Here is a 25,437-nt window from a genome sequence, read left to right as displayed (position 1 = left end):
CTTGTGAGGGTCCCGAGGGAGGAAGTTGACGTGTTGAGCTCTGATTGTATAGAGAACAGCAGTAAAAGACATGAAGAAAAGTCACTTAACCAAGGCGACTGATTGTTGTTTCCCCTATCTTCCTCCTGGACAACAATTGATGATTGTCCACGGGGGCTGGGGCCTGACAGTGTCTGATTGGCTGATTGTTCCTCCGGCCCTGTGTGGGGGCCTGTAAATGTGGCATTGTGGGAAGTGCCATTGTGTGCTCTTCCTCCAGACAAGAGCTCATTCCCACGTGAAAGAGGTGCTGAGCTGGAGCGCAAGAGCAAAGGCAGGGTGGGGCCCCAGGAAGTCGAGGGGACCCAATTCCCAAGCATCAAAAACTCTGTGAGAGAGTGTGGGTGTTTGTTTGTATGCATGTATGTATGTGCAACATATGTGCACAGAAAACATGGGGAGGCTGTGAGTTGTAAGTACAGAGAGCTGTAAATTTGGATTTGAAATGTATTTATTTATTAGTAATTATTCAAATTCTTGCAAATTCAAGGCCCTGACGACATCCTGCCTGAGACACTACATATCTTTAATCTCTGGTATGTTTGAGTGTCCTTGGTCAGCCTGGGAGCCCTGGATGAGGACGGTTTTAATTCTTGTTCACCATGAATGTATGGATGCAAAGAAAATCTAAAATTATTTGAAATTACTTAAATAAGAGGATTGTTTATCCTTATTGAAGTATTTAAATATCAACAGTAAGTATTCAGTAGTGGTTCGGTGTTAGACATTCACTAGTTTATAAAATTCAAATGGTAATGGTCCTTCTTTGCTTTCATAGTTTGTTGCTTTTTATATATTGTGCTTATTGTTTAGAAAAATGTGCTGTATAAATAAATCTTTTAATGCTTATCAATTTATATATTTCATATATATTTTATAGCATCATTTTTAAAAAATGAACACAAAAAGCAAACACTGTGTGAAGGAAACAAGCATGTTTGATAAACTTGATATAAATTAGATGCTATCTTGATATATTACTGTAAATAAATAAATACATGGGACAAAGTTACATTTTCTTTTCAATAACTGTATTCTCTTGTTGCTACTACTCACTTGTGACCACCACCTGTGTGTCCAGGTGTGTCTCCTGTCCGGTGATCAGGTGGTGGGCGGAGCATCTGTAGGCTCCAGAGTCTCTGGCTGTCAGGTTGCTTAGCAACAGGACCAGAGAGTTGGAGAACTCCGATGATGTGAGCCGCTGACCACTCGGGGCAGGGCTGCGGGACGGGACGCCCCCTGTGTTGTTCACTCGTTGCCACGACAACGCCATGTACAGGTATTTATTGGCTGTGCAGGTGAGATGGAGGTCTCCGCCCTCTCTGGGTTCCTCCCTCTGGCTCACGCCGAAGCCTCCTGGGACATCTGAGGGAAACAGAGGAGATGGAAAGACGGATTGATGGGGAGGAAGAGGTGTGGGAGAGGGAACATGAACAAAATATAAACCCCCACTGATGTCCTGTTTGATGAATAAGTCCTCTCAGTTTCTCAACATTTGAATGTGGATCCTGTGCCTGAAACCAGGAGAGCTGATTCAACCAATCCGATCCATTTTTGTAACCTTTGACGACAATGCTGAATGGCTATTGTGGGTAAAAGCAGCAAGTGGAATACAGTGAAAAGGCTTTTTATTTACTTTAGCCATTTGAAACTTCCCGTGGAAACGGCTTGAGAGTTTCCTGATGGCAGATAGTGTTTATCTTTCCCGAACACCCCAAGGCCTCCCGAAATAAAGCGGACCTGCCAGTCCAAGGAAGTGCGCTGCATGGGGAAGTGGAACGATAAGAGCCTCAGGTTCCTGTTTCGCTCTTGCTCACACACTAACAGCTTAGCAGAGCTTTACGCACAGACACATACACACTCATGCACACACTCAAAAACAAATGGATACAAAAAAAACTTAACCTGTATGCCTAGTTACAAATCTAACCTCACATCACACACAAAACTACAGCAGCCTATGTATCCAATGCACGTACGCCGCTTATGCAACCAAGGTTTTCACCTACATTAATGGGTGCGTTACTTCTTCAGTGACACCTAATCCTTTTTTTGTCATAGAAATGTCCAGAAATGCGTACAATACGTGAAATACCTATTTGACTTCTTGAATCTGGTACTCTGCACAATGTTTCCATTTTGCAATGAATGCTCAAATTTGTAACCAGACTCAACTAAAGAAGTTAATATTGTCCAAATAGCCTTTAAAAAATGTCAGATGTTCAGATGTGAAAAGTTACATTTCCCTTATGTGAAACTAATTGAACAGCTGTGAATTTATTGGTGGAATCTATTGTCCTGTCACTCCAGATCCTGGTCCTTTCTAGGCCCCAGTTAGAGCTCTGAGACCTGTTGCTCTGGAGAATCACAGTAGTGCAATTACCTTGTTGTCTCACTCATGGTGAAATGACCTAAGGACAGATATAACAACTCCCTGTACTGCATTCCTCTGAAACCTCTTCTCTCTCTCTCTTTTTTTAAGAAGTATTTTTGGCTGCACAATGTTTTGTTTCTGCTGCACTGTCAATGAAATATTCAAGAATGCAGTGTGTTAAATCTAATAAATGCTGCCAACATCTAATTGACCAAAAAGCAACAAATATACAGCTTGAAATCACAGCAAAAGCTTGATTTGGTCAAGTCAAATGACTGAAAGGATTATTCTGTATTTTTCGGTAGTTTCATGCTTTTAGGCAGTAGAGAGTAGATATAAATATATATTATTTTATATGAAGAGTTTGCAAAAAATAATGTTTAGAATGTGGAGAACAAAATGCTGTTCGACCAGACAACTGAAAGGCCAACAAGACATAAAGATGCCTCTAGTCAAATAAAAATATAAGAGGCCATCAATCATTGGTAAAACAAACTGGAAGCATAGCATCAAAATGTCTGTTGATTTTAATAGGAACAGGTTCCTGTTTCAGCGTCAAGTACACAATGATGATTATGATAAGTTGACATGTTGCTCTGGCAAAGCTATTCTTACATTTAAAAATAGAAATAGAAGGTTAGTTGAGGTGTTTTGGAGAAAATATCAGGACAAAAAATAACTGCCATGCCAATAATGGCAAAGCATCAAGTGGATCAGCTGATTTTGGCCTGGTTTCGTGTTCATGAGGAGGAGTAAAGGCAGAATGACAAGCAGATGACGGAAAGAAAACAGGAATAAGTTATTCAAAGTAAGACAGAAACTGGTTATTTAAAGTAAGATGATTCTGGGTGTCAAAGGGAGGAGAAGGATTGAGAGGGAACTTAAAAAAAAGAGTTTTAGCCCAGAACTGAAGAAGCCTCTTGGATGGGAGGCGAAACATCTTCAAATACCTTTAACAAGTCCAGTTGATTTTTGCTCAACTCCTAAGGAATAACTATGACCTGGATGACTGAGAGTCTTCACAGACAGTTTTAGCTCTCATTTTTTGTTTAAGTTTTGAGTTAAAAAAAAAACATATGCACATGAGTGGACATTGTATATCGGAAGTGATGATTAATTTTTTGGCATCACCTGTGACGTAGAAGTGGACGTCTAGCTGGTCTGTGCCTGCAGAGTTGGAGGCAACGCAGCGATACAGTCCAGACACAAAGGCCTCTGCCACAGTCAGGACACCCACCGTCTATGGAGAGCACAAACATCCGCATGAACAAACCGGCACTTAGCACACCATGAAAAACACACACGCACACACACACACACACATTCATGCACACACGTAACACTCGGGCTCGTTACCTCTGCCACTGATGGCAGGAACCATATTTTCCATGAGCCCACTGAGCAGACAATAGGGGTCTCTGAGCCAGACCTCGTGTACACTTCCAACTCAGTGGGCAGCTCAACATGCAGGCTGTCGATAAGTATTAATTATAGTGTGTCTGTGCTTGTGTGTGGCAGAAGTGATCAAAGAAAGGAAGTATAAGTGAACCTGCAATGTTATTCTTAGCATTTCTATTGAGCAAACGACACTGTGCAGTGAAGTTTCCCTGATACCTTTTATTATAGGAGTTGTAACATGTAATCAGACTTCTATTCAGATTGCTCAGTTTTTCAAAGAATCTGCAAATAGAGTCTTTAACAGCAGCATCACTGGCTGATGTTAACACACCGAGAAACAGTCCATAGTAACTACATGGTAGCTGATTGACACTGTTTTTTTCACTCATCATTTCATATACCTCTCCATACTGTACATTTATCTTCATAGTGTAAATATTTATTTATTCTCATTACAATATATTTTCATTTACTATTGCTTATTTTTCTATACTGTTGCTTATTTTATTTCTTTTTTTTTTAATTTCTTTTCTCTCTAATACTGCTTATCTTGCCCTGCCTCTGTTGGTGCTGTAATACGTAAATTTCCCCCTATGGGGGATCAATAAAGTCTATGTAATCTAATCTAATTGCAATTTAAGTCCCTTTTCAGGCCAAACTGTAGGCACTTTTGAGCGTATCCATATCTGGATGCCGTCTGTGTTAGTAACATCATTTTCTACAGTATAGGTTGAAAATTCTGATACTAATGCAACATGGCTCCTCTGTCAGTCACACTGTGTACTTCAGTGCTTCACCAACCTTTTTCTTCCCCTGAAGTACTTCCTGTCTGTGTGTAACACTCAGGATGTGGTTGCTTGTGGACGTGGCGGGGACTCTCTCTGTCACCGGACTCCATAGTGAGGAGGACGTTGGACACGCACACCTTGAATGAGGAGGAGGAGGAAGAAGAGAGGGACAGGGATTCAGCTGTGTTGACACAAGTCATTTTCTGCTGCCTCCAGGTGTGTGTGTGTTTTTCTCAGCTGTGCTCGGCAGGAGGAAGACCAGAACATCAGGAACAATGTTTGATCATCGCTGCTTGATGTTATCTTCACCGTCATTCACATAATCATCATCGTCACCAAACCATTTTTATCAATAGCATCACATCCTCACTCTGTCCTACAGACTGACAATAGCGGATCTTTGGAATGCTATGTAATGCTGGTTTGTTCATCTATGGAGGATGCAGAGGTGGTATTGTCATCCTGTGAATCAACTTCCTTCCATTCTTAACAAATCATCCCACATATCCAGAACAAGGGTAAATCCATAGATTACACACTAGTGGAGCTGTGGGAGCAGCAGCTTGTGCAAGATGGTTGTGCAATTATCAAATGATGATATATGAAAAGCAATGAAAAGTTAGCAAGCAGGCGTGTTTGTAACTACTTTAATTTTATGAGCACAGCATGTGGTAAATGTTTTGACTGCAAGGATTGCAAAATGTATTTTAGTTGTGACATATAGTATAAAATAAAAAAATCAGTTACTGAAGACTTGATTCATTCTTATCAACAATATTTCAGTTTCAATAGATTTTAATGTTCAGTATGCACATCTAGTGCCCTGAAACAATTAATCATTTAAAATATTCATTCATTCATATCATTTCTTTTGATTTTTTAAGTGCTATTTTCAAAGCTTTTCTTTTGTTCAAAACAATTACAATGAAACCCGGGTTCAGCTTGACAACCGACCTGATTAATTGTTTATTGTAAGCGATTAATTTTCTGTTGATGGACTAATTTAACTGATTAACCTCCCAAACGATTAACGTTAATCGAGCTAACTAGCTAGCTTAATGTTTGAGCTAACTAGCGTTTGTTGAAATGTTACTTTGCCACTGCCGACTTATTTTAGAAAGTAGTACTCACCCTTTGGGAGAGAGCACTACGAATAGTTGGACATGTTGGGAAATACACTTGGTTTCTTGTGGCTAGATGAGAGGATTTGACAGCATGTTTGTACTAATTGGGAAAGTATGTGCCGTTAGCCGGTTAGCTAGCGTAGCCTGACATCTCGTAGCCAGGCAACAAGCACGATGTGTCAAACATCCACGGTCTGAACAAGAAACAGTCCCGAGAAGTAACATGTTAGTGAGTTTTAATGGTGCAGGTGGGGGAGATTTTGATGCCTGTGGACAGAGCTGGTGATGATGGGAAATCAGTTTTTGGTAAATCATTTGGCCCTGATCGGCATTATAAGCCTGCTCTTTCACCTCTTACACGGCTCCTCGGTTAACTTATATTAGTACCACTTCCGGCTCTTATAATTCAGTCAAATGTATCAACATTTTGATCTCTGATTGGCATGTTGTGCTCCACTGTATCAATCAATCAATCATACCTCACCCTCTAGCAGGGGACGGTTCAAACACTGTGCACCCAGATATCGCGAGAGTGTGTTGCTGAGACAGGCAGGTCTTGAACAAAGTTGTTTTTTCCCCTGATCTGTCCTTCTCAAAATGCCATTTTAGAGTCAGAATAATCAAAAGATATGATTCTTGTGAAAACGGGGTCCAATATTTACTTTGGTGATCATGGGGCAAAAGACGCGATCATAGTCTGTGATTACGTTCACCTGTTACAATGACTCCACAGATTCAGGACCTGGTCTCCTAAAGGGCGTGTTTTTTTGAGTTTATCAGTTTATCTTATTTAAGGTGAAAACAGGTGGACATGTTATTGACATTAATACACCAGCCTGAAACCAGCTGGAAAATGAACTAAGAGTGGATCAAATTAATCTTTTCCGTGTATCTTGCGTTTTCTAAATCAAGCAGGGTCGATGTATATTTGCTTGACATGGTGTCTTCAAGTAATTTATAAACTAATTTCATTCAGGTGGCTTTCTACTGGCGTTGTTTTTTTTGTTTTTTTTATACCAATATTGAACATTAGAGTCGTTTGTTTTCCATCAGAAAGGGGCGGGGACGTGACGCAAGCTGGAGTTCCCGGATGTACCGATCTGATCGATATCATCAATGAAAATAATTTAAAGTCTATATAGTCTGTGGTGTGCTCATATAACTACTATCACTTCAACTACACAGAGTAATTATGCTATACCTTATAATTTCCAGATTACCCCAATTTTATATTGTGCTTGGTATGCAAACATGTAAAAACATTTAAGACTATTACATAATGTATATTGACTGTTTTATTTGCATTGAACTATGTCTCATAATGTTTGTGTCTGTGACATGAATTAGCCATTTAAGAAATACGTTAAAGGTTCATCCTATTATTCTCTTTTGTATTAATTTATTTAAAAGAAAAAAGAAATGGCTCTCAGACAGGATCCAGCTCCCATTGTTCAGTTAAAGGAGTCAGCTTACACAGCTGATTCGTTCACAAATAAAACATCACTTGACAGAGCCAGGCTGACTGTTTTCCCATGATTCCAGTCTTGATGGTAACTTAACAGTCTTCAAATAGTAGCTTGGCATTTGATGGATAATTATAACAGTAGTATCAATATTTCTTCTTCTGTAACTCTTGATAAGAGCGCAAACAAGTATAATAGCAAAAATGAAACTATTGTTTCATGAATAACTGAGTTAGACTTGTTTTGGCTGAAGTAAAAAAAATGTGATGTAGCCTACTGAACTTAATGCATTGTCATCAAGAAAAAGAGAAATGAAGATACGTGAGCAGCTTGGTTTGGTGATGATTATGTCAATGAATGAATGATTAGTGTTTCATTTGTACTTTCTACAGGCTACTTTTTATTATTTATCATTGTGGTCTTTTACGTGTTCATGTCTGAATGTGTTCTGATCTATCTATCTATCTATCTATCTATGGGGCAGTATAATGTAAACAGATCTCCTTATCAAAAGAATGCAGCCTTATTATTTAGACATTAGTCATCATTTGCGTTGTAAACTGTAATTTCCACTCTGTTCATTGATCCTCTGCCTGTTTATGGATGTGTCACAGCTCCTCTCTGCTCCCCGTCTCTGTCTGTATCCTTGTCCTCATCCTTCTCTATCTGTCCTGAGCTCCTCCCTGAGGTTGGTTCCTCTCTGCTGCCTGATTGCTCTTCCTCTTGGCATCTAGTGTGTGACTGCACAAATGACCCACCCTGTGCATGACACTACGGGCCTTACACACACACACACACACACACACACACACACACACACACACACACACATACAGGCAAACAGACACCCACCCATCGCACAGGCACAGATTACACCAGCCAACACTCCCACGCTTCCCAGGAAACTCACTCAAACTCACACACACACACATATGATTAGTTAGATGGATATGTGGACATAAACGTGGTTAGAAACAGAAACATGAGCATGCACACATACACAGTCACACCGCAGCCACTTTCACGCAGTGTGTGCCTGCTGACAGGGTGAGCAGCAGCCGCCTGGAAATATGAGTGAACTGTTCAGCTGTGTATCAGTGGGGGTCATCTCCTGCCTTTTCTCCCTGTCCCGTTTCAATGCCTAAAATACACTTGCACCGCTGTCCCTGTCCGTTCCTGTCTCAACCCCAAAATAACCACTGAGCCGTATAAACCAATACACAAATATAAGCAAAGTTTAATGCAAAAACACAAACAACTGATATAACAGATTCATACAAAGTTGGCAAATATTGTCATTCGTCATATGTAAGTTAGTTGTATAAAATTATTAAATATTAGATTCATATATTACTCATAGATCATCTGTATACAAGGAATGAATCACATTGGGAGACACCCGTAGACTGGGACACACACATACACACACACACACACACACTCACACTGACGTTCATCCTTACATCCTTACTCCTACACAAACACACACACACAGACATGAACTTTACTAAAACACTTATGGCACTCACTCTCCTAAAATGGCTTGTAGTATCACACATACATTTAGATTTTAATTAACTTTCAATACAAAGACAACAGGGCTGTTATACTGACATAATTTCACGAACAGAAGACATTTTGACGTGGGATGACACTGGACGACATAGGGTGACATAATATGACAGCAGGCAGTCATAGTCTCTGGTCTGTGGAGACTTCCTACATGGTAGGCGTCTGCTGACCATCAGTCTTATAATAGAGAACTGTAGGCATCCCATAGTGAACAACACAAAGCTTGTCCTCTCTCCTGTTTCGCCCGTCCAGGGTGAGCACATTGACCTTCTACCGGTGGCTAAAAATCGGAACAGAAACTCACAGCTTTTGTGGATGTCAGAATCAGATTAGGGCTTGGGACAGGCACGGTTCATGCACCCATTATAGTACCACTCTAGGACACAAAAAACAAGCAAAGCAGCTCCAGAAATGTGGCTGGTGGATGGATGGAATTGCACTTCTTCTGGCTCAAAATGTCTGTGAAATGTAAAAAGCATTAAACTACAGGATGACTGGGTGCGAGGGGAGGATTTAAATTTGTAAGATGAAGGAAATAAATAAATAATCAGTAAAGCAGGTGCCCTTATATCCTTGGTGATGTGGTTTATTTTCCTCCGTGTTTCCTCTGTCTCCTGGTCTTCACTGCTCAGCAGTGTTCCAAGTCTCTTTACTCACTTTCCACATCAGTTTAGCAAGCACAGGATGATCACATTGGATCATAGCTAATGTCACTGAGGGTTCTGGCTGCTTTGGAGAAGCACTGAGGAGTGTGCGGAGGTGGTGCTGGAGGGGAAGGGCTCCCGGGCGGGAGGCGATGGGGAGTTGTTCTTCAGTAGAGGTGGAGGATGCTGGGTTGGGGTGGAGGGCAGAGCTGGTGAGGGAAGGGGTTGGAGAGGTATGTGTGGGGGGCAGCAAAGTTGGGGGAAGGGGTGTGTGTGTGTGTGTTGGAGGAGGAGGAGGGGGGGGGGGGGGGGTCTCAAGAATAGATCAAGCTCTTGAGGAAGCGGACTGTGCCACGTTTGAAGACGAAGGGACAATCACGCTGCTGGGAAGCGTCTCGCGTCGGAGAGGAAGCCAAACAACGAGAGGAAAAGCGCTCTGATTTTCGCACAGGAAGCCCAGTGCGCCTCCTGCCCGGGCCAGATAAGAGCGCTGCGGTTCCCAGGGCCAGACCCAGGAGTGGGCCCAGGATCCAGGCGCGAGGCCCCCATCAGCCTGGCCCAGCCTGGTCCACTGTCCCTGGGCCTCCTCCTGCGCGCCGTCAGGCTCGTGGTGCAGCAGGGCTGCAAAGAACAAGGGCCTAGTGAGGATCCAGCCAAAATCTGATCTAAAGAAACACTCAATACAGACACTGAAGCAGAACCAGAACAGAGCTTTACATGGACGATAAGTCAGCAAGCAAAGAAGCCAAATGTAATCTGCTGAAACATTATTATATAATTATATATATTTTAAGGTAATAAGCTGCAGCTTCAGTGTACATCTTTTCAGTCTGCAGAAATCTTTATGCTATGATGAATTATTTTGTACTGTAGAACTGCCTTTTTTAGTTTTATATTTTTCTTCTTCTATGTCAAATTGTTTATGTAATTACTTATAGACTGACACACAATTGACCGAATTGATCATAAAATTATTGGCTTTTGCAAATGTTCTTCCATGTGCAGATTGCATTTGACTCTTCTCATGATAAAACAAAACAAACTCTGCTCTCATACACACTGTACGCCAATACTACAATACACTGATGAGGTACAACAGGAGCAAATATTCCAAAATCAAAATATATTGTCTGAATTTGCAACAGACTTTCTAGATAAAGGCTGACATTTCTGCAGGATAAACACTTTACAACACTCTGCCTAGATTTAGTCTAATGAATATCAGATACTTTAGCATCACCCGCTGGTCTAAAACCCGCTCCTGTACATTATTTAGATTCCATTTGGCAGAGACGGATGGATGAAATCACACTGGAGGCACCTCGGCATGGCGCCATGTGAGAGTGCCGGGGTTAAGGGTCAAGTACACCAATGATGTCAGTGTGTCTCGTGGGGGGGATAGAGTATGGGCGGCTGCTGTGGTGCTCTCAGGTAATACTTAACCTTTCTGACTTGGTCATAAGCAACACAATAAGTGTCTGACCTCCAAGAACAACTCAATCAATGTTTCTGCCAAGTGCCTGCTTGAGTACACGTGTGTGTGTGTTCGTATGTGTGCAAGTCGACCAAATGACCGTCTCTCTGCATCGCTGGGTTGGGCCATTTCTCATGAGAACTTTATATATAGTGTGTGTGTCAGATATAAGAAAAAGCATCACAGGATGCGGTGTGCAATCACAATAATAAACAGGCCGCTCACCCTGCGTCCTGGACAGGAAATTCATTAAATCATAGCGTTTGATTTGGAAACCAACAAACTGTGACTGAGAGCACGGAACTGGCTTCTATTGAAGTGTGTTTTTTTTCTCTGTCCTTTCAAGTCTGAGATACACTGTGTACTGTGTCTGTGAATGTAACACACGCACAAGCACACACAGACACACACACACAAACACACAGAGGCTATGCATTTGTATGCATTTAAACAAACATGTGGGAAAGGACACATGGACAGTAAGAGAACAAACATATGGGGGAAGAGTCGCACACAAGCAAGCAAACATATAAACACAGACATGATGAGACACACGCACACACACACACACACACATTTGTGGGCGCATGCACACACACACACACATACACAAACAAACACACACACACACATTTTCACACATTCCCGCACATGAAAGGCCCCCAAAGGCATCTGTTCTGGTTACAAGAAGGAAACACTGTCTGAACACATGCTGAAATAGACAAAACATGTCTCGTTTTGCAAAATCACACACACACACACACACACACACACACACCACCAAATAACATAAAACAAACATCATTTTTTGTACTGTAAGTGTTTGTAACATTATAGCATTCATGTTTTTAGCCTTTGCATACAAAATAAGTTCAAAATATACAAAATTTAAATCAATATCAACTAATGACCTCAAAAAATAACTTAAGACTTTAACAATAGCGATGGCAATAACAATAGCAACAATGTGTCAATCGATGGATTTGACTTTTTATATAAAGCATATATTAATTTTGTTGTTTTTTTACTTTTGTTTATTTTATAAAAACAGAAATGACACCAGCCATTCAAAAGTGCTACGGTTTGTATACTTTTCAACAGTCAAACTTACTTACTTATTCTGACTGGTACTTTCAAAGATGAGAGGCACTTTTAAATGGCTAACTGTTCTGTTTGATGTGCAGACTGCACTGGATCTTGCCTTCTGGGCTACTTACAGGCCTTTGGACGGGCAGGGATGCCAAAGCCACTGGATGTGTGGAGGAGGGACCCCGTGGGATGTGCAGTGAAGGGCTTGTCTGCTCCCTCGTGGAACTGAGCTGGGATCCTCCAACGACACGGCTTTCTCACCTATCTGAGGACTCACTGTCAGACAAGACGCCCACGCAAACACACACAGATGCAAGAGCAAAGTTTAATCATTGAAAGGAGTCCAAGACAGAGAGCTGAAGGTGGTAGGTGGGTGAAGAATTAAACCACAATTACTCACCATTGACCACAAGCGTGAGTGTGAGATTCTGGTAGAGTCCGTGTTCCTGGATTCGTACCAGGACAGTGTATTTCCCAGCGTCCTGCTCAGCCACATCCCGGATCACCAGGGAATTCCCATCCATGTGGTATCTGGAGCATTGCTCTGCTGCCACCATGCCATCCTTCAACCTGCCGGAAAAAAACAGACCTCTGAGCAAAGATTTGGAAGGAAGAATAAATAATTTCCAAAGTTCAATGGGCGAAAATTATAGTTAGTTATAGTTGTAGATAGTTTTGACAATTTTGATGAGTGCTTTGTTGCTAAAACAAATATCATTCAAAGGCCTTTCCAAGGAAAGGGTGTTGAGAAAGTTTGCCAGCAGTTAGAATGAATTTTGGTTTTATCTAGATATCAAGACAGAGAGGCAAAAAAGAGGAGTGAACTAATTCTTAGTCCAACAATTCCAACAATGCTGTTAGGTGGAATTTTATAGGATCTCTTACCAGATGACTTCAGGGGCAGGGAACGCTCGTAGTTTGGGAGAGATTCGATAAGATTTCTGCCCTGCCTGTACCTCCAACACGGATCCATGTCTGGGCTTCATGCGAATAAATGGTCGGTCTGCAATAGAGGAAACCCACCCACATATTTATGCAAGATTAACAAAGTGAATGATGATTGTTGTGACATTTATCCACCACTCTCAATGGTGATTCAGTCTGTGAAACAGTTGATGAAACACAAAGAAAACATCAGAAATGATGAAAATATAAATGCATAATCTGTCCGTATGTCAGCTGTTGATCTATTTAGATGTCAGGGAGTTTCAGTGGAAGAGGCTCACCGTAGATGGTAACAGTGACTTTCTGTTGTTTAGTGTTTTCACCGCTGGTGACGCGGCATGTGTAGAGGCCTCGGTCTGAACGCTGCAGCTTCGGGATGGTCAGAATACTGTAGAACAACATGTGTGTTCGGTGTCTCAGGAGCCTCTTGGATGTGGAGCCCGTGTTGTTATTCTGAGGGTGAAGAGGGAGGAAGAATTAACACCGGAGGTTCACCTGTGTGTCCTCAACATTTATTTTGAAAACCTGTGACCCCAAGAGCTCTCATGAAACCACAGAGCACAACGGATCATTTTCAGACATTTAAGTTAAAATAACTGGAGTAATCATGTCTTATACAACTGGTCTGTTTCTATAATGTATCTGGAGGATTATAACTTATTACATCTGTACAATTACATAACTTGTATCTTTTATTTTTTACCTATTACGGTTGAAATTAAAATAAAGGCCTGCAGAACACAAGACTGGAAATCCTTTTATTAAGAACTCCAGTGAGGAATCCACAGATCTTTATTAATCATTTACTTGATGGTCTGTTAGAGGCTATAAAGGGTTCTTTGATAGTATTGATTTATGACTATCAATTATGATTAATAACAAGATGTTCTTTAGTATTCAGACAAAATGTCTTTTTTGAGGAGTAATTGTGATGAATAATCCAGCACAGCAAGTTCATGCTGCAAAGATTTTTCTCAACAAATCGGGTCACATAACATTATTTATTAAGTTACAGTCAAGTCATCAGTCACAAATAATAAACCCTTGATGATGTAGGCTTTATTGGTAGTACAGAAGTGGTACTTCACTGCAATTGAGATCACATCCATTGCAACGTAAAAATGTTACTGGCTTTCCACAAGCATTAGCAAACATCCAACAACGTGCGACAGTAATTTTGACTATGAGAACATTCCAATGGAGCAATCTTTTTTTGGGCTCAAATCATCTTAGTACTCAGTACTGGAGCTACTTTATATCTACTTTTAACATGTCTACTTGAGTAGGAGCTGCAGGTTAACCAACTCACACACTCCTGCTCAGTCTCTGTCAAAGGCCATTTGTCATCTAAACCTGTGCCTCTGTGGTTCATACAAAGTATCCACAGACTTTAATGTAGGTCTGACCTTTCCAGGGTAGTCCCAGGTGATGTTGACTCTGGTGTTCAACTCCCCGGTGGCAGTGCAGTTCAAGACCAGTCTCTCTCCCTTCAGGGCCTGAACAGGTCCACTGCTGTTCAGATACACCTCCGTGATATTACTCACTACGACAACAAAGAAAATAACAAAAGGTAATTACATTTATACATACAAATATGGAAGTTTCACTGTGAGTTTGCATAGAAACCACTGATATACATTGATAAGTTTACAGGTTATTTCCTTTGTATCTAAAAAGGACTTTATGTACTGCTGACCTGGTCTGTGTACAAAGAATATGCGTGACTTGTGTGTGACGCCATCAGTGACTGCCTGGCAGTAGAAGAGGCCAATGTAATAGAAAGTGGGCGTTCGGATGGTGAAGCCTTGCTTGCTGTTCCAGATGATGTTCCTTTGGTCTGGACTCAGGCTGCGGTTGGGGAACTGTGGGAGGAGAAGACAACACCCATTAAATGGGAGTCACACTTACAGGAAATGATCGCAGTGATTAATTTTTATATTTAAACCATAAGAAATAGCAAATAAGGAAGGAACATGGTCATGACAAAAACTGTAATAATACACCTGGAGCAGTGGTCTTTTTTTGGTTTTCTGTCCACAGTCAAGCCTTTAGGGAGCCAAGTCTCCAAACCCCATTGTTGGGACTTTTATAAGTCTAACTCAAAACGTATGTCTCAAATTTATAGCCTTGATATTAGGACCTTGAAAGATGCAGCAAAATGGAATTCAGTCATGATCCATTTTATAATTTACATCTTTTTTTTACAATTTGGTTTTTTTGGACATGAACAAAATTGTGTTAACTTAACCTACATTTTTTTAAAATTGGGCTCCATTTTGTGCAGGTTGAAACTCAAATTCACTTCGTCTTGGCTCCATCAACCTCTAGGAGATCCCACTTATGAAGTAAAATTTGTCAAAAGAAGCTCCAGAATATGCTGCCTGTGTTGTCACAGTGCTGGATTCCTGATTCTTGGCTACCTCGACGTGGACACTTGTGTAACTGTGCAACCGTGTTGTTTTCTTGGAGGCAGCCTCGAGGAAATGTTTACTAAAGTTTCTGTGACACAGTGGAAGCCTCCCACCCACTCTCAAGGGAACAGGTGGACCCCCCCACCACCACCATCACACACACACAAACATACACACACACATTTCCCCCTGCACCCCCTGTGTGAACAAGCTGATATCACCCCTCCCAGAGTGAGGTGACCCTCTGAGGCGCCACTGAGCTCCTCCTCCTCTCTCAGTCCTGTAAAGTAGATGCTTCCCACTCTTCCCCCCTCCCAGACTCACTGAAGTCCGAGCACCCTTGATGCCCTCGCTGCCCCTTTTACCATTCTCCAAACCTACATAGAGAGTATGCGAAGGTGGAGGTGGAGAAACAAGAGGAGGAGCGAAGGAGCCACAGGAGTCAGGATATGAGAAACGTGACTCCGGTCCATCACCTCGCATCCTGTTACTACAGGATATAGACATTTTGACTGGAACCACAGCTCGACCCCGTCATCCCGGACCTCCGGGACGTCCTGGTCACTTTCACGACTAGAGCGAGAGAGCAGAGCCTCCTGAGTATTGTTCCCGCTGACAAGGGTCATATTAGAGATCCAGGCAAAGTGCAGAATCCTTCCAGGAAAAAAACACTCCAGAGGCTGTGACAGTTAGTGGATTCCTGGTCCAGGCCAGCCAGCGCAGGGTTACAGGAGGGAGTGGAAGATGAAGGAAGAGGAGGAGAGCTATTTTTAGAACAATTACCTTGGTGGTTCCAGGCTTTTGTGAGGAGGTGGAAGCAGGACAAAAACACGTGTGTGTTGATGTGCAGCCTTGTCTGTTTTAGGATCAGTTCATAGTTTGGAGAACTAGTAGGATATGTCATGCTGGGTGTGATTTGTCCAGATGTTTTTGAGCTTTAAGTTTAAGCCATGCTAGCAGTGTGGCTCTATGAATGGCAATGTCCAGACTGAAATAACAACTGTTGGATGGCTTGGATGGCCATGAGATTCTGATCAGACATTCACGCAAATTGTAATCACTTTGGTGACCCTCAGACTTCTCATTTAACACCATCACCAGGTCAAAATTCAACTTGCACTGGGGTTTATCATGAAATACCTGCAAAATGTCATTCCTATCAGCCCCAGCTACTTTGGGTAAAGTGCTAAGTAGCACTAAGTGTTTGCATGCTAGCTCACTAAACTAAAATGGTGAATGTGGCAAACATTGTATCTGCTAAACATCATGTTATTTCAGCATTTCAGTCAACACTTTGCTGTGCCGAAGTATAGCCTCACAGAGCTGCTAGTGTGGCTGCAGACTATAGTTAAGTATTATATATATATAAATATATATACATACACATATATATATGTATTTTTGAACTTTGAGCCACACTTTAGGCTAAAAGTCAGGAAATCACTGTTGCTGCTGAGCCAGTTTTGACTAATCTATTTTAATCAGTTTCTTGCAAGTGCCCTAACTTTACATAAATACAACTAAAATGTTAGAGTGTCCCTTTAAAACACGTTTCTTCTTCTTTATGTTTTGTGCATCTGATATTCATAACACAATAAGTTTCCTACCGTGACGCAAAAGCCATCATATTAATGATCAGTGTTCGTGATTAAAGAGAATGGACTGTACTTTGATCTGTCGGGCCAACAGTAGCTATCTCTGCTTCCTCCACCAGGCAAACCAGCTGCTTAAGGCATCAGTTAGGGGAAGTTGGCAGCCAGGATTCCTACTACAAGAGGTGGAGGGTGAGATATGGGAAGTGGTGCTGGCCAGGGGCCAAAGGGGCACTCCAGAGTCCATGTCCTGTCTCCAGAGGCATAAACTGTGCCAACAGGAGAAGGGGCATCTTTGACTGGGAGGTTTTCTTAAAGACAGATGTGGTTTTGTTTCACTCACAGGCAAATAACATTTACACAGCAACAAGCACTCATACAGAAGGAGACATACATGCAGACATCAAGCACTCTAAATGCTCCTCTTTGCACTTAGTAACATTGCCCACTTGCCCCCTCACTCAGCACTCAAGCACCAACACTCACAAACATATCCGCACACACTTTCACACATATCCGCAGACGGACACAAACAAATGGACACACACGCCACAGCGTAATGGCTGCCAAGATAAGAACAATGTGGCGAATGATCTGGAGAGGGTGAAACAACCGGACGGTGCATTGTGTGCATGTGTGAGCCCTGATTGAAAAAACTGGGACAAGTGATGATGTGCAGCGAATGCGAGTGGTGTGATTGGACGGAGAAGGACAAAGTATGACCTGAGAGTGTAGATACACTTGCTGCATGTAGAGATCATGATGCAAAGCACATCGCTGCCCCCAAGGACGAATTAAAACACAGCCAAATTTACCACAGTTCATTCATATTCCCTGCACTGACCTTGATCAGCGTGGTGGTGACATTAGGGTGGGTGACCCGGCAGGGGATGACCAGCGGCTGCTTCTCCTTCATGTACAGCACATCTGGGCTCAAACCCGGATGTTCCACAAATGGCTGCTGGCTGTCTGAAACCCAAACACTGCGGTCAGGGACACACACGGTACAGATAATAAGCATGTAAAATAAATGCATAAGCAAAGACCCTTTCTTTCTTACACAGAAATAACATATAGATAAGAGTAAACAACCATGTGCATAGTTTAAAGGGGCAGTTCACTGAAATCACAGAAAAACATGTTTTCTCACTTACCAGTGGTGGGACTTTGCCATGCACAAGTTGTGATTTTACTTGACTGGATTTTGAAATATTTGCAGAATATTATGTTTAAGGTGAATGAAATTACGTTTGTGCTCTTCATAGCATTGAAAAAAAACAATTCAACAAGAACATTTCGTACTCTAGATACTTCACAGACATTAATGCCAACAGTTTAAATAGGGAATATTTCTTTGATAGAGAGATGCTGAAACATTTTTCGAGGACAGTTTTTCTGGAAAGAGATGCGACTGTTGTATTTTCTTTATGCTGTGAGGAACAAAGCTCCATATAACTCCATTACATTGGGGTGAAGGCAGTAACCTTAGACAAATACTTCAAAACATGAACTATTAAGGTCAATACTTTAATTATTTGTGTCTTTACTGCAAAGAGGATTGTGCTTTACTATCATATATTCAACAGATTTTTTTCTTCAGATCTTTTCTTTTTTCTTTTTAATCATTGTTTTCTTTTTTTAGCCCTGAGTATTCTCTGCAAGTATTCAATCTAGGCTACATACAGACCCAATAATCCTCACCACATATGAGTGTATCAAAATTTTTATGAACTCTGATCTTCTTTCATCTGCACCATAGTGGCAAACAGTTCGAGGACGATGTTCTTTCTTACTAATAGGGATTTTAGAAAGAAAATGTCCTCACCAATAAAAGTAAGGGGGACAAAAAGATTCTAAAAAGTGTGTGTGTTTGTGTGTGTGGGGACTATGTCCTCAAATCCCAGATGGAAATGATCTCCTTCACTGAGTGAGAAAATATTGTGTGAGAAAATAATTTTCTGTGAACTGACCCTTTAATTTCATGCACACACAGAAAGGAGAGAAAACAATCACCTGCCTCTATGCGCAAACACACAAACAAACACAGATTTCCAAGTATCAGGCTCAACAGCAAACAAAAACAAACAGACACACACTCCTAAACATACACCGTCCTCCACACCCATTCACTGAATACCCATTCAGCAAATGAGTGCCTGTAGTCAACAATAAACACACAGATTGTTTAGAAGCAATCAAACGGCCTCTCTGTGCGTTCTCCTCCCAGCTCAACTACTGTAATAGTTCTGTGCCATTGAAAAGTGTGGGTGTTGCTCACTGTATTGTTTGTTACCGTAGGGTGTTATTCAAGGAAAGCAAATCTCTGAACATTCGAACAAAAGTACCCCAAGGACTAGCGGACTGAGGGCTTCCTTCTCTTGCTTTGATTCCTAATAGAGGACTCGGGGAGGGAGGCAACGTCTGAGCAGAGCCGCAGGCCAAGTCTGATGCTTAATGGACATGGTGACCTGAGCGATTGATGGCCCCCGAGGGTCCTGTTGGCCAAACAGTAGCATGCCCTGTGACCCTGGCCTCCAGCCCAGCTCCGTGCCAGGTACAGTCCCGCCCGGACAGCGTCACCCTCCAGGACAGGGTGGAGCCGGCGGGGCAGACATCGTGCCTCCTCTGTGCCTGGATACCACTGAGCCACTGGCCTTCATCTTATCCTTCTCAGCTCTTCACACACACACACACACACACACACACACACACATACACACACCTCCCGGTCGCCACCTTGTAGAGACACAGCGACATCCCCTCTCAGCACACCCCCTTCAAGCCCTTCCCCTCCTCCCCCAAGCACAGGATGCTTCAAGCAAGGCTGAAGAGAGCAGATAAGGCTGATGCCCTGGGAAACTCTGCCCAGGCCTGAGCCTTTCAGCAGCTGGGCTATTCCTGGCCTCAAGGTAGCACGTAAACGAAAGTAAAAAAGAGAAAAAAGATTTATATATAGAACAACTGGGAGGTAGTCCGGGCTGAGAAAAGAGAGCCAGGAGAGGAGGGGAGTGAAACTGTGCCAGAGTCATCTAGAAGGATGTGCTGTTGGGACAAACAGTGTTTAGATATAATTGGCTCTCTGGCATTGGTCTGTATTTAGCACCCACCACATCCTGTTTAACCTGGGGACATAAACACTAAGCACGAGGGGGTGAGGGGCTTCTCAGTGAGAGAGAGCACATCCAGAAAGGAAGGAGACAGATGAAAAGAAGTGGGAGTTGTAGTCCTGGACCTCGGGCAGCAGTGTCTTACCTGTGACATACACGTAGATGGAGGTCTGTTTTCGGGTTCTGTGCCGGTATCTGCAGCGGAACAGGCCCGTGTGCTGAGCCTGGCTGCGTCTGACCGTCACATGGCTGCAGTACTGCTGGCTCGTCCTCCCACAGCGAGACTCCTCCACTTGCACTTGATCTCTGTCCAAACCTGATGGGAGCGCCCATGTCAGCTCCCAGCGACCCCTGGTCAACCGGCACAAGGGGTTGAAGGTTTGCTTAGAAAACACGCGACAATTTCTTTGTATGTGTGTTCACAGTCAGCTATCGGAACTGCATCTCTGTTGAGTTGGGGGGTGTGTGTGTGTGTGTGTGACAGAATCGAGTCTTTTAAATCTTGGAGATTAATATTTCACCGATGAAGATGGAAAATTTTTAAACTCATGTTTTGGCTTCTTCTTATGTTGACTGTTAAAAATGAGAATGATAAGAGAGCAAAACACAAGCACAATCTACTTAGAGCACATGTGTGGTTTGTTGAAACTTGGATTGCCCTGATGAAACTGTTCTGAGGAAAGTTGAATAGGAAGCAACATATTTTTAGTTCAAATACTATTAATAGCAACTAAAAAAGCTATTACGAGGAACTGGGGACAAATTACTCCCCTGACACATGACCAGTGGCCTGTAACTGTTACAGAAAACTTTTTATAGGGAAAACTGAAACACAGCTGGAGGAAAATGAGGATAATGTACACTGTGTGAATGGTTGAAAGCATGTGTGTATATTTTTGCAGCCTTTTGTTACAGTTGTATTTAATGTTTTCAAATCTCTTGCTAATAAAGTTTGAAGTTCAGATTGGTGACTGATGCGAGAGTGAGGGATGAGGTCTTTTCAGTGACTACTAAGAAAACTCCAGCGCTGTGGAATCTAATTGGAAAACAACCAAACTCTCTCTGCAACAATTAGGTGCCTCAATAAATCACTTTTTCATTCATCATTTTTCTGTTAATATGAGGATAAAACATAATTCTGGGTAAGTTTGTGGGTGTATTTGTTTTGATTTGATTGCCAATACCCTGTCTATCTCCAATCCCACTGCTCCGATTGGCCTAAATCCATCTACCTGAAACTCACCTGCAGCTGAGCAGTAGTGTCTGGTTGGTGTCCAGGACCAGCTGCCGGGTTTTCACATCCAGAATCGGGACGCTGTACTTCCCCTTTTGGTCTTTATCTGCAGAGGTAAGAGAGAGGATGAGGATGCAGAAGATGTGTAGTGACACCATCACTGATTACTGATCACTGATCTAATAGTAATTATAAAGTGATATGACTTTATTTATCCACATGTGGAGGCCAGCCTCAGTATACATTCTTTAGGGACATCTGGGCAGGATGTTTACTCTCTGAAATGGGGACTTGAGTCCTGGAACTTTACTGAACTGTTTATTAATAAACTAATATGGACGCATCTTTGAAATCACATTCAGTTATGACGGGGAGTCATGACTTGGATGGTCCAGATCACTCTGTGTGGACCTAAACCTACATGAGATCACTTTTAGAGGAAATCCTGGTAAAGAAAACACTTTTCAACAAATAAATGTTTTGGACAGTTCCTGTTAGCTCCTTCTATTACAGACCAGATTCAACTGGACTCTTGACTCTGACTGCAGAACTGGTCTTGGTGTCCCAGCTCCTCAGCACATTCTCCATCCAGGCCACAGTATCTGTGACCCTCCGTGCATCTCCTCACTCAGGCCCCTTGACAACTTCTGTGGAAATGCGTAAGCAGTGTCCCTCTTATTTATCAAATAAAGACATTTCTCCACTCCATCGCCGAGGTTTATTAATGAGAAATAAAGACGACTGTCTGTCCGCCCTTCCTTCCTCCCAACAACAGCGGAAACATCATTCAGGGAAGTCCGTCCTTCACTCTGACTGCTCCTTACAGAGTGTATAACACACAGCTCAAAACACTCTCAGAGCACAGCTGTCTTACTGCCCTGCGAGTAGTTAAATCTCCTGTACGGCAGCGAGTGAGTTTATCACTTAAGTGTATTATTACCATTCATTGTCAGCATCATTGTTCCCAGTGGATGCCCCATTTAGCAGATCTAGCATTACTCACACTACTAGCACTTCCTATACGATTTCCTTGGGTTTCACACTGTGTGAGTAAGCAAGAAACACACACACACACACACACACACACACACACACCCACATGGCACGGTAAGGAAAGACGAAAGGGAAGTCAGGGATCTCCTCCAGTCCTTCTGGGGACTTTTCAACAAGCTGTGAAGTGTTATAAAGCACCATTTCCAAATAACTTCCTGCTACTTCACCTCACTAGAATAGAAAGTACATTTTTTTGGCTCTAAATATCACATTTCCGAACCACAGAAAAGTAAAATGCCCATCATGTGGAAAAATCTCGTCATCATCACTCATCATTTTCTAGGAAAATCCCCCTTACTGACTTATTAGGAACTTTGGAGGAAACATGTGACAATATAAAGAAATACTGCAGCTGTAAAACTCTTATAAAATAAAGATATCATTCAATAATTCACAAATCTTAAGAGTTTGGAGATGATGGAAATACCTCCTAAAGAGCCCATCTGCACTCCTTCAATTTTCTGCAGTTTGATGTGATCAGAAAACAAATTAACCAAAATGTCAGAATCACTAAATTGATTTACAATATTCATGTAATCTGACATATTAAAGAGTGGATTTTCAAGTAAATATGTTTTCTTGTCTTGTAATCGATGTTATTATCATCTTCATTAACCCTAATAAAGCAAATTATATTTCAACAATAGCAACAATGAAATTAGGATGTCTACAATGTGTATGAATGTATGATGATGGTGATAATTATGATAATATATCTATTGCAAGCATTTTGGAATGTGTTTGAAATGATTTGTTGATTAACGGATCATGAATCAACCTAAAACAATATACACACCTTTGTATCTAAATTTAAAAGTAACATTTAATAAAATCTGCATAATTACACAACTCGGCCTTGCAGTTAAGCCTTAATCTGGCCAGTCAGCAGGAGATAATCAGTGTAGTTTAGGCTTTTAAAAATAGACAACACAGAAAACATTTAAAACAAGTATTTAGAAAACAAATGCTAAGAAATTCATTCAGTGCAAAATATACACACAAAATGAGCGTCAGCAATAAGTATTCAAGAATTAGTTGATAGTTAATTAAGGAATAGACTGTTTTAACTGACAGATCATCTGTATTCAAAGAGGTTGGGTAAAATAATCAGGTTATGCATATGAAGTTCTTAACTTGATACTTATTGAGCATTATTTCATTTTGCAGGTGAAAAAAACAAAATCATCTTTTCCCCCCACAAATGACTTGTGAGAAGCCAATAACAGAGAGATCTGTGGAGCCATTAAAGCATCCTGCCGACTGTTTTAGCAATAAGCACAGATTAACCTCGGTTCCTGCTCACTGGATATTTTCCCTCAGTTGGTCATGACCCCTCGTCCAGTTATATCAGAACTCTCATTTGGCAAACTCATCAGTCTCAGGAAACAACGCCCTGCATGTGTCCATTCAGCCGGGGCCAAGCGCACAAGGAGCCGGGCCACAGAGGTCCGCATTATCCAAACAAACGTCCCGCAGGATAGCGCTTATCTGCCCCGCTGCACTCGGCGCTAATAGAGGTTTACAAGCTGAACAGCCTCACACACACGCGAGCACACCGACGGTTTAATTGGCCAGTAAATGAGCAGCAATGCCACAGTGTGCCACAATCTTTTGTTTTCCTCCAAAGAAAAGACTGAATGTTGCGCCTTGGTGGTGGAAACTGCTCTTTCTCTTTCTAGAGAGCGTCAACCCGCCCAGTGACCCTATAGGACCCTCTACTTTATGAGGAACAGTATCCATGATAGAAGTCGTGCGTAAAGCGATATTTCCTACAAGTTACACCTGCACAATAAGCTCCATAACAAGGTTGCCCTGCGCAGCAAATAACTAAAAAGGCAAGTAACTTTGAATAGTTAAACCAGTTATTAAACATGCCAACTCCAGCTGGTGACAGCAGGTGCTCTGTGCAACCTTCAGCGATATTACGTCAACGAAAGTAGCGTAAATGTTACTCACCTTTTCCAAGAACACCGTACAATCCACAAAGCACACAGATGAGGATAAAATTCATCATCTCCGTTGATCTCCGATGCAACAAGCGGGTCGCAAGTGTAAAATATGAAACAAGTTTTATTCCTGCTCTTGTCTTCTTCCCTTCAGGCTTAAGGCAGCGCAGCACACTTGGCTGTGGCGCTGATGGTCAGCCAACGGAGATGGTTGGTTTCCTGAGGATAGCTGCGGGAGACCACGCAACAGGACACCGCGCTTGAACTCCAGTGCAACTTTTTCCCATCGTTTTGGATACTGGCGCGGATTTATACAGTTCCCACAGTGCAGCCACCGGATAGCGGACTTCCGTGACGTACACTGACACACCCAAGGCGCGTAACAACACTCCCCATTTAGTCCTGACCACTGGCCGAGCAATCAGTGAGGTGTTAATAAGTATGATATATAATATAATAAGTATATTATGGCGGCCTTTCTTTTTGACACTCGTTTAAACAATCATTCATACATGAAATTGAACTTTCCTAACCAATCATCTGCATCTCATCTTATTTCCACGGTAGAATTACGCACCACTGAATATCGGAGAGGATGCGCAGAGGGCAGCTCAGTGCTCAAATATGTGTGTTCTCTGGGCTGGCACACGAGATGATCAGCACGTAGGCACCGCAGTACACGGGAGGTGTCTCAACCAACAACTTGACAGTTGCGTTTTACATTTCAAACTGGCAATCTTTCATCAAAACAAGTGTGCTCCGTGGAAGAGCATGCCACACATTTCACTGGGAACTGGAAAAACCTGAAAAAATGTCATTTTATAGGTGATTTCTTGATTTAAAAAAAATCTTATATAACATTATCAGATAATGTAACATATATAAAAGTATTGATATTCAGACTATTCTACAGGAGTCTCGCACATTGCACTTCCAGTCAAAAGTACCATTAACAACTGAAGTCTAAGCCCAAAGTTTAAGTTGATAAAAAGGTAAAAAGCCAAATGTCATTGTTGGACATAATAGTAAGAAGAGTAGTAAGAAAACTATATACAGATGCCATAATAAGAATAAGTGTAATAGTTTTGGTGAGAAACACATGCCTGGCCCGCTGCGTTGGAAATGGTGTCTTTAATATAAAGGCATATAATCTGATATCATTAAACAATGATGCAAACTGCGTG

At 41.9% G+C, this 25,437-nt stretch overlaps 1 protein-coding gene across 1 annotated transcript in view; it reads right to left on the bottom strand.

Annotated features, from left to right (window-relative positions):
• Positions 1-24,524, bottom strand: part of flt1 (fms related receptor tyrosine kinase 1) — a 32,895-nt gene extending 8,371 nt beyond the window's left edge. Inside the window, exons 1-13 of the mRNA XM_070852958.1 lie at positions 24,264-24,524; positions 21,264-21,360; positions 20,166-20,371; positions 17,758-17,882; positions 14,607-14,772; positions 14,317-14,453; positions 13,192-13,363; positions 12,851-12,968; positions 12,366-12,535; positions 12,094-12,241; positions 4,613-4,736; positions 3,545-3,653; positions 1,096-1,404 (exon numbers count right to left, since the gene is read on the bottom strand). Coding sequence (XP_070709059.1) covers positions 1,096-1,404; positions 3,545-3,653; positions 4,613-4,736; positions 12,094-12,241; positions 12,366-12,535; positions 12,851-12,968; positions 13,192-13,363; positions 14,317-14,453; positions 14,607-14,772; positions 17,758-17,882; positions 20,166-20,371; positions 21,264-21,360; positions 24,264-24,321 — 1,939 coding nt within the window. The 5' untranslated portion in view covers positions 24,322-24,524. The remainder of the gene's footprint in view (positions 1-1,095; positions 1,405-3,544; positions 3,654-4,612; positions 4,737-12,093; positions 12,242-12,365; positions 12,536-12,850; positions 12,969-13,191; positions 13,364-14,316; positions 14,454-14,606; positions 14,773-17,757; positions 17,883-20,165; positions 20,372-21,263; positions 21,361-24,263) is intronic.
• Positions 24,525-25,437: the final 913 nt, after the last annotated feature.

This window comes from Pempheris klunzingeri, chromosome 21 (assembly GCF_042242105.1).
Source record: "Pempheris klunzingeri isolate RE-2024b chromosome 21, fPemKlu1.hap1, whole genome shotgun sequence".
Lineage (NCBI taxonomy): Eukaryota > Metazoa > Chordata > Actinopteri > Acropomatiformes > Pempheridae > Pempheris > Pempheris klunzingeri.
This window is presented reverse-complemented; position numbering and strand designations above follow the sequence as displayed.